Here is a 14,536-nt window from a genome sequence, read left to right as displayed (position 1 = left end):
TCGTCGCAGCCACGCCCCTGGACCCACCAGTTCCTGTTCCTGGAGTGGGAGAAACCACTTCACAAGTCCCCGTGCCTCGTGCCAGGCCTGTCTCCCTGCCTCGTGCCAGGCCTGTCTCCGTGCCTCGTGCCAGGCCTGTCCCTGTCCTTGTTTCTGGCCTGTCTGCTCCTGTGTCTCGTCTGGGTCCTGTGTCCTGCTCTGCGTTTTGCCCGTTCTGTTCCTGTTGGTGTCTCATCCTAGTCCTGTTTTGTTTTTGGTGTTTCTTGTTTTGCTCGCGCTGTTGTTGCGCACTTTGGGGGGGGGGGGGGGGGGGGGTACTGTCACGATCAGTCCCTTCCATGTTCTGTTTTCCATGTCTTGTGTTTTGTTCCATTCCATAGTTTTGTTTTGTCCTCACATTGATTGCGTAACCTGTCCCTTGTTTCTAGTTCATGTATTTAAACCCGGTTGTGTGCCTTGATCGTGGCTGTTCATTGTTTGTTTGTTTCGCTATTTCATTGTTTCATGGTTTGAATGAATGTTTGAATGTTTGAGGGTTGTTTCTTTGTGCGCCGTGTCTTTGTGTTTATCTTAGCCTTCGTGTTTTCTAGTCCTGAGTGTTCCCTAGCCTTAGATCCTAGCCTGCTTCCCTAGTTAGCCTTCGTGTGTTTTTGTTTTGTAATGTTTCCCAGTACTCTCCATGTCGGCTCTGTGACCCTGGACTGCCTTAATGACCCTGATTTTAGATTTGTCCCTATTAAATCTCACTCCTCTCAACACATGCGTCTGCCTCCTTACCACTCAACGTTACAAAGGGCTAGTACGCCAAAACAGTGGTGTTTTTTGTTTCATGCACATAACAGTTAGAACCGCTAGGGTTAGGGTTACTGTAAGGTCATGTTATTACCAGTTATAACCACTAGGGTTATGGTTATCACTGGTCCCGTTGGTTTAGGGTTAATGTTTCTACTGTACAGTAGTGATATTAACAGTTAGAACTGCTAGGTAGCACATGCGTTGTTTCTCGTGCTTTGCTGTGACATTGTTTCAGTAAATTCACTACAATTTAATTTCTTGAAGAGAGAAACTGCTGCCTGTTACAGGCTGAGAGAGAAGATTGCCAATAAATCAGCACCACCACCTAATGCACCAGTTTTGTGTTGGTTTCCTTTATTCCATCAAACACAACGCAGAGCTCCACTAGGGAGTTGCTGAGAGAGAAAGGGTTAGTGTAACATTTGCTTTCTCCCACAAGACTGCTGTGTCACTCAGTGAGCAATGAACTTCAAAACACAAACAGCTTGTAACACTGCAAATACATATAATAAGTGTTTGCCTTTCCTTTATTTTACCTCCACAAAAATAATTTCAAGCCAGCTAAAGGAACCTTTGATCTGTTGTCTTACCTCTCACAATAGATGTCATGACTGAGTGTGTTAAATTTACATGAATCTGTAAATAAATGAATGTTTTCCTGTATCAGAAACCCAGACAAAACAATATTTACTGTATAATGTAAAATAATATATGATAAAGAAACGAATTTAAAAAGCCACAGTATTCTTCAGGGGGTTTATTGTATTTTAACATGTGTTCTCAGTACAATACTGTAGGCAAGAATATATATATATATATATATATATATATATATATATATATATATATATATATATATATAAAATCAATAACAAATACATTACAGTGATACCAATATTTAAAATATATCAATATTTTCACTGTATGCAGTAATTCACACATATATCTGCCTCTCAGTATCAGACGTTTTCAGCTGGCCTGGTCCATCCATCCTGTCCACTGCATTTGGCCACAGATTTACATCAACAATACATTGAATGTTATCTGGTAGGTCGTTATCTGAAATGACAGCCAGGTGTTCCAGCAGTACATGTACTGCAGTAATAGCGGAAACATCTCTTCAGTGACAACTACATCTACATCTTTTCCCTGCATACACGCACATTTCAGTGCAAGCATCGATAGTATCCACTTTCTTTTATTTACAGTATAGTAACAAGGCTGCTGTAATGTGACAAATAAGGCCAGATGCTCGTGGATGTAGATAGATAGGTTTATACAAACTATACAAAAGGGGTAGGCAAAAATCAGTAGTCCAGAGAGCAAAAAACACAATCGAAACACAGAAGAGCAGACAAGGAAATAACGCTCGGTATGCACAGTCAAAGCTAGTGGCAATACTTCACAATGCTGGTGAGGTCTCAGCAGGGTTATATACAGGTGGGGAGTAGAACACAGGTGCTGTCAATATTCCGGTGACGAGGATCTGAATGAATGTGTATGATTGGATGAGGCCTTGGCCTTGTGACGAACGGCATGTTGGGTGCTGGAGTGAGCTTGGTGTTCGGTCGACGTGACAGCTGCAAACAAAAAAACTGAATAAAGGGAATTATCTTTCTGCTAAAATCACATTAATCTGTCATGTATTTCAAGAGCATATTTTCATTTGTCAAAATGCAACATATTTCCATACACAGTGATTAGAATTTTGTTGGGTTTTGGACAGAAAGTTAACTAATTTCTAAATGTCTGCAAAATTTGCTGTAGTTGTACAGACTTTTGTTGATGGTGAACATCGACTGAGAGATTAATGAATGTTGGAAGAAGTGCTGATTGAAGGCCTTTTGTATCAGTACAGACAGTTTAGTTCTCACAGTCTATTGATATGGTGAATGTGTTAAGTGTTTTGAAAACATGGACATGGTACTGAGACAAGAGTGAAATGACTGTAAAAACTGTAATCATATAAAATTACAGTTCTGTCTTTTATTACTGAGTGAATGCAGACCAAAGAGTAAAACATGAAGTGAAACCAGCACCCCAAACATACTACACAAACAGCCAATCTGAACCAATAAACCAGTCTGAGAGAAACTGAGTGGTGTGTGAAACTCATGAACAGGGCTGAGTGGTTCTCTTTCTCCCAGAATAGAACAGCAGATGTTTAACTTCTACAGCCAAACTCACTCATCCACAACAAAACTGCACTGAATCTACAACTAAAGAAATTCTGTCATAACACTGACAATGGCAATTAACTATAATAAAACAGACAATGTCCAAAATTAAGCTTTATTTCACTACAATAAAGACAAAGGTACATCAGCAGGAAACTGAAAGAGGATAGTAATCTAAGATGATGTCAAATTTAAACTATTGTAGATGTCTGTGTAAGCAGCTCTGTGTTAAATTCTGTCTTGGAGCTGCTAGATTTTCCAGTGGCTCTTTTGGAATGTGACCGGATGATTGTTGTTGTCATGGGAGACCGTACAGCCAAACTCCCCCCCTTTTCCCAGAGTGCTTTGCTGAGGGTCAGGGTGCTGCTGTGGCTGTAACGGCCGTTCTTCTCTTCTTCTACACTGGTTAGATCCCCCTCCTTCACCTCTGAGCCATCCACTGTCCAGCTCACCAGTGCCCCCTGTGGAGAGTAGACAGACAGCAGGCAGAGCAGCAAGGCTGATCCCTCAGACAGCTGCAGAGAGGACGGAGGGCTTCACCGTGGGACTGTCTGGAGAGGAGACACAGCAGACAGATACGATTAAATATGCACACACTCTCAGGCACACACACATGTACACACACACACACACATGTACACACACACGTACACACACACACACACGTTATCATGTAAGCTAAGAGAGGTGGTATTCAAGTTATTTACATAGAGATCAGTCACTTTGCATGTGCAGCACCTGCTTCAGTGCTCTGGGAGTGTTTATAGTCCTGTGAGTTTAACACTTCATGACTGAGAGCTGCCTGGCCCAGCAACTTCACCCACAGCAACCATGACTTTGATCCCCATCTTCATCTGCACACTGCTCCTCTGGACTCAAGGTAACATTTTTACCTCTGTATAGAGCAATGACCAGGCACTTTGTACAGACCTACTCTGTCTAGTTACGTGTGTGTGTGTTGATAAAATGTTTATTCTTTTAAGCTTTTTTTATTTTCAGGATCCAGAAGTCAGGTGACTGTGACTCAGGATTCAGTGAAATCTGCTCTTCCAGGACACACAGTCACCATCAGATGTAGAACCAACCCTGCAGTTTACCGTGATGGTGCTGGAGATGATTATTTATTCTGGTACCTACAGAAACCTGGAGAAGCTGTTAAACTCCTGATCTACTGGGCTAACAGGAGAGCATCGGGTATTCCAGCTCGTTTCAGTGGTAGTGGATCTGGATCTGACTTCACTCTGACCATCACAGGAGTCCAGATTGAAGATGCAGGAGATTATTACTGTCAGAGTGCACATAAGATCAGTGATAGCTGGGTGTTCACACAGTGTTAGAGAGTCGTACAAAAACCTCCCTCAGTCAGACTGCACAGAGACTGCACTGCTGCAGCTGGGACCTACTGCAGGTGTTGGGGGGGAGGATGTGATACAGCACAATGAAACACTCTGTGGATGAAAGGAACTACACCACACTCAATACTTTTATAGGTTCATTTGCACTTTTTGTAACACCATAATATCATAATAATATAAACGCTATAATATTTTTTTTTTACATGAACCCTCTGGAAAAGTCATCAATGTAACCATGGAAACTCCTTTCAGTTCAACTACATTCAATAACAATTGTAATGCCTAATTCTGATGTCCTTCTTACACAGTGAACACTAATGCTAAACACCCAACAGTTAAAACTCTAATGTTCTTATCAGTATTAGTAATGGTGTCTCCTCCTGTAGCTCTAGCTTGATAATGCAGTTGACACACCCTTGTTAACATCCCTCTCCACCCTGGCCTATCAGCACCCAGCATTACCTGTTTAGTTGTTAAGCCATGCCCACTCACCTGTTCCTCCTGATTAATTACAGCAGTGCTGATATAATCTGTGATCTGTATTATTGCTGCAAACTGAACATAATGTCTGATCATAATGCCTTTGTCTTAAACTGTAGATGACATGATGGTCTAAACAAAAGAAAAACACAAGGACACATGTACTTGTGTTTGTCCAGTGATTGGACAATTCTCTGTGTGGAGCTGTGATGACTGAACACATGCATGCACACAGACATACACACACACACACACACACACACACACACACACACACACACATTAACTGCACAATGAATAAACAAACACTTTACAGTCAAAGTGATGTATGAAATAATGTAACTGTACTTACTGTTCAGAGGTGTTTATTCCTCACCCAGTGTTTCCCAAAGTTAAACTAATAGATCACCTCATTTAACCTCTACTGCATACAGCCTGCACACCATAATAAAATATAACCTCACATTCAGAGTACTGCAGTAGGAAATGTCTCAGTAAACATATGGAGACCCATCAGGAAACATGAGACCCATCAACAGAGCTGAACCAGAAGAACAAATGAAAGTGTAGCTCAGCTGGCCCAGACTGTGCTGTGTGTGTGACTCAGATTTACATGGACAGGGTGTCCTCCACACTCCCAGAATAGAGCAGCACTGTGTCCAGATGTCCAGTGTCCCATCACTTTAGTTTCAACATCAGCATGGAGAACCATCCTGCCTCATACTAGCATTATGGGACTCAGCTAGAGGGACTGGAAACATTAGGAACACACCAAGTGTGCTTTCACACTTTCTTTTAATGCTCACGCTGGTCTCACATGTTTCTCAGATGGGATGGACTTTTTTCACTCCTTCACATTAAACTTTCAGATGTTTTGCTCATTACATTTCAGCTGGAGTGGAAAATCTCTTAGAATGACTAAATGGTGTTTATGTTACAATTTTCTGTCTTGTGCTTTTTGCTTTATAACCTGTTCTGGTAGTTGATGTATGTTAAATTATTTTATTAATGTTAAAAGGCAACACAGATATAAAGTAGTATGTTAAATTTGTTTGTGTGAAATTGTCTTCTTTTAATTAAATAATGCATAGTTTTTATAAAATGTACTGTTTTTTGTCAATCTTTTTCTCATTTTAATGTAAAAACTGCTCATATTTCGAACTAGAACCATTTCATGTGGAAAGAATAAATGTAAAGAGAGTAATCTTAGATTTTAAGGATTTTATTGAAAAGACAAAGCAGAAGAACATTTTATGAGTGAAGTTGTAAAGTCCCAGTGAAGCAGAAGAGAGTGTGCAGAGTAAAGCAGAGGATTGTGGGAGTTCACTCCTCAGCACACTGCTCTCTACTCAGTGTCTGTGTGACAGGAGACTGGGAGTCCTTGGTGGCCTCACAGGTCACTGTCTTCTTCAGCCACTCCTCCTTCTGGAGGGTCAGGGTGCTGCTCCAGCTGTAGAGACCGTCCTTCTGCAGAAGCCCGGAGCTCTGGCTCACCCCCGAGCTCCAGCTGCTATCAGCCACCCTCCAGCTCAGCTTCCAGTCTGAGGGGAAGCCCTTGTTGGCCAGACACACGAGTGTGACCTTCTCCTGCTGCAGCTCTACACTGGAGGGGGGCAGGACCGTGAGGGTGGGCGGGGCGTCACCTAGGAGACACAACACAGTCTACAGCTCACATATGCAGGGACACCTGTGAATCATTACAGAGACTGTGGAGTCAACAGATATTTGTGTGTGTGTGTGTGTGTGTGTTCACAATTTAATTTCCCTTATTTCTTATACAGCAGAACAATGTACAGTGATGCATTAAAAATGTATAACATTCTATTTAGAACTTTAGGTTTTTTTTTATTTAGTTTTTAATTAATGATATTTATTAATTAACGATAACAGTAGATTATTAAAAATGTCGTGTATCAGAAACATCTGTCGGAGTATAACTGCTATGGCTTCAAAAATGTAATCCATAACCGATAACTAACACCGTTAATTATAACCTATAACACAGACTGTGTGTGTATATCATGCAGTCTTAACCCAACATTGACTGCACCTAAAGATGTGCGACGGATTTGATGTAAATGTGACCATCCAGAATAATCGCCAATTTTTAATTTATCATTATCATTCTATTTTTCTTTCTGGCAATAGTCACCGAAGACTTCAAACGTTAATCTTTGGAAAACAAAAAACTAGCGGGATTTCACTCTATACAAAGTACAAATATATTCCTTCTTCAAATGTAGGATCTAACTGCTAAAATAATTTAAACTAGTAATAATATCCTAAACTAACTTCTAGCCTAAATGCTGTTTTCTAGTTCTGTAGCTGCATTATGGAATATTTCTAAATGCAGATTACATTGAACGTATTTTTAGTTTATCTTTTAGTGTCCTATATATTTGTACACGTTTGTATTTTTTGTTTTTAGAGGAAAATTTGTTTCAGAAACAAGTGCTCGTGGTAAAGCCTAAAGCTCCTGGCGTACTGCTGGTCGATCAAGATATAATTCAAAGTGAATACAATGACATGATTATTTATAATGAAGATAAATTGCACCTAATTAATGAACATGTCCCAGAAACATTTTAATGAAATTACACTCGAATAAATTGTAAAAAGTTACTTACGTCCAACTGACAGTTTCGTCCCTCCACCAAAAGTGTTCCACAGTGATACAAACTCGTTCAGTGGTTATACAAAAACCTCCTGTTCGAAACACGCCGCTCTCTCAGCGCTTCACAACGCGCTAGTTCTAACCAATAGTCCAATATTAATGGATCTCTCTTTAACTCATAATAATCAGCGCACAAACTCAGCCTGTATTTTATTAACAAGCAGTATAATATCTAAATTGATGTCATGTTTGGGTGTTTAAGATATTCATTAAAATATGTTTAGTCTGTATTATTTTTCACACGTTTTATCAGGTCTTACATTTTTATCGTAAAATGAACATTAGAGTTAGAATTAGAACATTAGAATAAGCTGCATGGCAATAACCAAACTTGTTGAATAATGTACAACGTACCGAGAAAACGCTAAGAGAATATTTGATAATGTAATGTGAATATTTGATAATGTAATTAAATAAAAGTAAAATGTTAGAAAACAAGGTTTGAGAAAACAAAACTCTTTTTTTTGTATTATATACTCATTTCGTGTTTATTCTTACTGCAAGCGTTTCCGATTCCTACACCAAAGTCCTGTAACCCTGAAACAGACAGACTGACCTACAGTAACCTGCAGAACACCTCATACTGAAGGTACGGAGAGTTAGAACGGCACAACAAATACTGCTACCGCCCTCTGCTGGTCAATAAAGGAACTATTCAAATACGCTTGACTTTAAACGAGACAGATATGACGTTTGCTAAAATGCAGACAGTAACAGACATGGGCGCGACTAGGGACTTTGGGCCACATAAAAAAGATGTACTGGGCCCCTAAATAACCACCACTACAGTTTGTTAGAGCCCCTGTCAGTCAAGGGCCCCTTGTAGAGGTTTTTTCTTTTTCTGATTTTTCTCCTAGTTTTAGTTATTATGCTAATTATTACATAAATTATCTCACCCTCCGAACAGACCAACACACAGGAACTCAACCACTGACAAGACCAACATATATGAGCCCGCCCACTGACCAGACTAACACACATGAGCCCACCCAAAGACAAGACCAACACAAGAAAAAAAAAAATTTTCAGAGCTATAAATACACCAATGGTAGCTCAGTGATTAAGGTACTGGACTAATAATCAGAAGGTTTCTGTTCAAGCCCTGTTGCTGCCGAGTTGCCACTGTTCGGCCCCTGAGCAAGGCCCTTAACCCTCAGTTGCTCAAGTTGTACTTAGTCGTTGTAAGTTGCTTTGGATAAAAGTGTCAGATAAATGTAAATATGTATGAAGTTTATATCAGTTATAGCTGCAGTAGTTTCAGTTTACTTTCCAAAACATGGGTGCCATTTGAGAGACCAAATCTTAAAAATAGTAATAGTAAAATAATTTAATAAATAGATTATTAGCCCACCACTACTGCTGTACTTCTGGTGGGTTTGGTTTGGGAGAGTCTTGGTATGATATACTAAAACTAAAAGAAAAACAAACAGCAATATAACTTGAAAACATTTTTAAAAATACACCTCTGCATACCTCTTAAGATGTTTTTCAATAGCTTTGCACTGATAAGTGAATCCATATATGGTTTTTACTGGATCAACAAACAATTTTGTGGTCAGAGAGCACACCAGATTAGGAGGTAGAGTTATATTGGACAGTTCTGGACCCACATATTTCTGAAACACGTTAAACACCAAACATAATTAAAAATGTCATTGTTTTCTATGTTTATAAACAGAAATATAGCCTTGCAGTGTAATGTTTTACTGTGAGCCGACTGCTGACAGGGGTTTAAAAAGTTTAAGCACTGGTGATGATCTGGGGATGTATTGACACAAATTGTATTACCCTTTCTATGTCATACAAGGATGGACCTGCATTGGTTTGTGTGTTTTTCCTAGCCTCCTCTTCATATTTTTCTTTGCTGCACATAAATTCTGCTGCCAGGACACTTAGTTGAAAATGATCAATGAATATCTACAATTATTTCTTTCTTTCAGGTGATAATTTCAGATCTACATTCTTGGTTTAAAAAAAAAAAAGGTTAAAACCACATTATATAATTTATAAGTTTATCATTTATCGCATTGTTAATTGCATAAAACTACGATAATAGTAATATTTTTGTATCTGTCTTGTTAAGCATGGCAAGAAGTTGATTCATATTATGGAGGTGAAAGAAAGCAAGGATGAATTTGACAAATGTCCTAATTTGTGGTTCAATACATGGATCAAAGATAACACCTAATTTTCAAGTTTCAAGTTTCAAGTTTGGTTTATTCATCACATACATAGGCATACATCGTATAACTCGCAGTGAAATGGTGCTCTGTCCAAACTGAGGAAAAGAAAACAGGGGTGCATAGAGAAATATAGATATTCTCTATATGTGAAATATATATATGCAAAGATAAATATATGTATTCTATGTATGCACAAAATATATTAACAATGTATGTACAATATATGTATATTATGATTATATACACAATGTACAATCCGACAGTCCTTTTCCTCTGTTCCCACTCTTCCAACCAGTGTTCATTCCCCTACATCCAACTCTCTGGCTTCTTTTTCTCCTCTCTCCTCACATGAAATTCTTCAGCTCCTGACTTCCAGCAATCCAACTACATGTCTGCTGGATTCCATTCCTTCCACTCTGTTCCAGACAATCACAAGAGATCTGCTTCTTTTCATCTCTGTCATCATCAACAACTCCTTATCCTCTGGACATGTGCCAACTGCATTCAAAACTGCCAGGGTAGTACCAATCCTCAAGAACGGCACACTTGACAGCTCCAACATAACCCATTACAGACTGGTATCATTTCTCTCTTTCCTCTCAAAAGCCCTTGAATGAGCAATTTACAATCAATAATTTTCCACACCCAGTACCAGCTTCATGATCCCTATTAGTCTGGCTACAAACCAACACATTCAACAGCCCCCATAGCAGTGACGGAGAAACTTCATGCTGTCTTCTGGACTTTTCAGCAGCTTTTGACACAGTAAATCATAACATTCTCCTCTCTGTTCTCTCCAGCCTTGGTGTGACTGGCTCTGCATGGAAATGGTTTCAGTCCTATCTGGAGGGACGGTCCTATCAGGTGACATGGAGAGGATCCACATCCAAACCATGTAGACTTTACACCGGTGTTCCACAGGGCTCAGTATTACGCCCTCTTCTCTTCTCTTTGTATACTCATTCTCTTTATGATGTAATATCTTCTCATGGCTCCTCCCACCACTGTTATGCCAATGACACCCAATTATTTCTTTCTTTCCCACCCTCTGACACTCAGATCTCCAGATATATCTCAGTATGCTTGACTGACATTGCATCATGGATGACAGCTCGCCACTTGAAGCTCAACCCCAGTAAAACTGAGCTTCTGTACATCCCAGGAACTCCAAGCCCTTACCATGACCTCACAATTTCCTTTGAGAACTTCCTGCTACCATCATCTGAAGCTGCTCATAGCCTGGGCATAACTTTGGACATTTTCAACTGTAATGCAGTCAACCTGAGACTACACTGGCCTGCAGTAAAGCAGTTAACCTGAGTCATCTGGACACTCCAAGCTACTCTGCCAGAGTTATATTTGCAGTCCTCAGATCTGCTGTTGTGCCAGAATGGCTCCGTGAAAAATGAATAGACCCAAGGTGGTTCATGTCTCAGTTTCCTGTCAGGAAGGAGAGCGTTTGTGCTGTTGGAGAACCTATGCATCAGCACTGGTGATCCTCAAGACTGTGTTCTATTATCCCTTCTCTACCTAGTGCTTCTCCAGAAAACCCTTCCATGAAGCTGATAGAATCTGCAGACAACAGAACCTTAGTAGGCCTCACTAGCATCAACATATTGATGACACCAACTGAACATCTCACAGTTCTGCACACAGTAGAAAGACTGACTGGTCTGCAGCAGTTTTCATGACATCAGTGCCTGGAACAGAGCTGAAATAATCAACATGGGTCCCACACAGCCAGGGAGCTCAGAAACTCTTCTCACCGATCCATCAAAACCAGTGGCTTTCAAACTTTTCAACCAACCACCAAATGTCACGGTATGGCCCCTGCCCCCTAAACATCTCCATGTGTGTGTGTGTGTGTGTGTTTGTCTGTATGGTCATACCCTCACTGTGTTTCACACCTGCTCCTTATTGTCACAGAAACATCGACCGCCGAAGGATGCCGAGAAAAAATAAGAAGAAGAAGAAGAAGGGGAAGAAAGGGCGTAACCGTTCCTCCCCAGCCGTTACGAGGAATCCCTCCATACTCCTGGGCACTTTCAGTACCGCAACGACAGCGGAGAGTTCTACTGGTAAATTTTGGGGGGGCATCAGACGGATTATGAAAGCTGGTACCAGGGAGACCAGTATCAAGGTCTGGGCTCTGCAGAGTCCTATTACCCTTACTGGGACCACCAGGAGTACTACGGGGAGTAAGACTGGAGTTAGCGCCAAACGGACACCAGCCTCCAATTGGAATACACTGATGTCAGCTTCTGATCAGACTCGGAGCTCTATCAGAAGGAGAAACCGGTGATGAAGGTGGAGGAGACTATCTATAGGAATTCTCCTTTGGAGATGGACACCTTGTCGACGGACTCTGAAAGCGAAGAGCCTCCAGCGCCCAAGGTACCAACTAAGGCTCCACCTAGGAGGCTCCACTCCGGAATAAGCAGGTGGCCCAATGGGGCTTGCAGGGAGGTATCATCCTCAGATAATGACACTCCCTTCGCAAAGGCTCGCAGCCCCAGAGATGACACTCCCTCCGCAAAGGCTCGCAGCCCCAGAGATCAGTAGCTAAACATCTATTGAATGGTGCTTTTAAGAATAATGAATACATAAAGCCATTGTTAACAAAGCCAAGAGCTTGTTAATAATTCGTTGGTTATCTTCAGATGACATGTTCAATATCTGTTACACTTTCAGTGACTTCTCAGGTTAACATCTACAGATGAGAAATTGGACACTTCCAATAAAGTGAAAAACAACCAAATTCAGAAGTTGTCAGCAAACTTTAATTACAACAAAACATTTACTTATACAGTTTTAAAAAAGCATTCAAAGCCCTGTCATTTAAACAATTAAATAATGAACTGAAAGTCTGTAAAACCTGTAAAACCTGTAAAATCTATCAAAACCTGCAGGTAAAAGAAAAAAACAACAAAATGAGTGAGCATAAACTTACTAATGTTCATCCCACTGCACGGAATGGTGGTCGGATGCATTTTTCTGTTTTTTCCTATTTCGCTCTGCGGAGGCACGGAACAGCCTCGCGTGAAGCTCATTTAAACTCAATAAGCCATAATATTCGGATGGTGGATTGAGCTAGATTTTTTTGTGTTGATTTTGAATTGTTTTGTGCTTCCGTTGGACATTTACTTTTCCCTACTGTGTGAGGATGAGGTCCTCATGAACCTTTACTAAAATAGACGTTGCAAACAGCAGTCCTCGGCTCCTCTCCACATCGGATTGTTGAGAGCGGTCGCCCGGTTCCAAGAAGGTTTGGGTAAATTGGACTGAAATTACTCACAAACTATATATTTCAAACACCAGTTTCATTGTAATATTTATGTAATATCACTGTGGTTGCTGTTTCTGTACTGTACTTTGACTATATTCTGAGAATTTACATGTACATGTTGTTTGTTCATACATCAACCTGTAATTGAAAACAGTGAAGACCATTTGTTAATATTTGCACACAAAATGGCAACTTACTCAAATTTACATTTTGATTCAGACATATTGCCTGTAAACTCTGACCATGAGTCCATGCGTGCAGTACCACAACTGACTAGAGCAGAGCTTAAAACACAAGTCAGGCTGCTAAAAGCCGAAATAACTAGATTACAAGACGGCCTGGATGACACTATTGATGCACAAAAGACTCTTCTGTGTCATTGGGAGAAAGTGATTAATCAGACACATGCTCCCTGTGCTGCTTCTCCAAACACAGAGACTGGTAATGTTCAGAAGAAAATGGAAGGTGAATCTCGCCGTCTGGATTGTAGAGACACAATGAGCGGTGCTAATGAAAGAGGGAGAAAACAGACCAGCAAACAGTCGGAAAACTTTAGAGTTGGGAGAACGTTTCACAAAGGTAGCCCCTCCCTTACCTAGCATCCTGCTAGCCAATGTCCAGTCTCTGGACAACAAGCTCAATGACCTCCGGACCAGGATGAAGTTCCGGAGGTACATTCGGGACTGCAATCTCCGCAGCTTCACCGAATTGTGGCTGAACCCAGCGGTACCGAGCCACGCCATCCAGCCAGCCGAGTTCTTCTCGATTCACCGAATGGACAGGATGGCAGATTCGGGGAAGACAAGAGGCAGTGGAGTGTGTGTGATGGTAAAGAACAGCTGGTGCAATGATGCCAATGTTGTTACTGTCGCTCGCTCCTGCACACCCAACCTGGAGCTGCTCGCCCTCAAGTTTCATCCTTTCTACCTTTCTTGGGAGTTGACTTCAGTCATCGTCAACACTGTGTACATCCCACCTCAGGCCAACATGGACACTGCACTGTGGGAAGTTCATGAGGCTTTCACACAGTCTCAGGCACAACACCGGGATGCCGCATTTATTGTGGTTGGAGATTTCAACAGCGCTAACCTCAAGCGTTCAGTGCCCAACCTTTACCAGCACATAACCTTCCCCACCAGGGGAAATAGGACACTAGACCACTGCTACACCCCATACAAGGACAGCTACAAGGCACTAGCTCATCCAACGTTTGGTAAGTCGGACCACGCGGCCATCTTCCTCCTACCAAAATATAAACAAAGGCTGAAATGGGAAATTCCAGTTCAGAGGGAGGTCACGCGCTGGACAGACGAATTGGTTGCCGCTCTGCAGGATGCTCTGGATGACATGGACTGGGACATGATCTGGTGCAGCATTGATAATGTCAGCGAGTTTACGGAGGCAGTAGTAGGGCTTATTGGGAAACTGGTGGACGACATGATTCCAAGAGCAACCATCAAGATATTTCCCAACCAGAAGCCCTGGGTGGACAAAACCATCCGCGAGGCTCTGAAATCTTCCACTGCTGCCTACAATGTGGGAATCATCAGTGGGAACATGGACAAATACAAGTCTGCGGCATACGG

At 41.2% G+C, this 14,536-nt stretch overlaps 1 gene segment (V, D, J or C); it reads right to left on the bottom strand.

Moving 5' to 3' along the window:
• Positions 1-6,013: 6,013 nt before the first annotated feature.
• The window catches only part of LOC113583843, a 30,818-nt gene continuing 22,295 nt past the window's right edge, over positions 6,014-14,536 (bottom strand). The window contains 2 exon segments of the V gene segment in view: positions 6,014-6,450; positions 7,435-7,469. Coding sequence covers positions 6,131-6,450; positions 7,435-7,469 — 355 coding nt within the window.

Source organism: Electrophorus electricus, chromosome 2, assembly GCF_013358815.1.
Source record: "Electrophorus electricus isolate fEleEle1 chromosome 2, fEleEle1.pri, whole genome shotgun sequence".
Taxonomy (NCBI): domain Eukaryota; kingdom Metazoa; phylum Chordata; class Actinopteri; order Gymnotiformes; family Gymnotidae; genus Electrophorus; species Electrophorus electricus.
The sequence above is the reverse complement of the archived record's forward strand: the minus strand, read 5'-3'. Positions and strand labels throughout refer to the sequence as shown.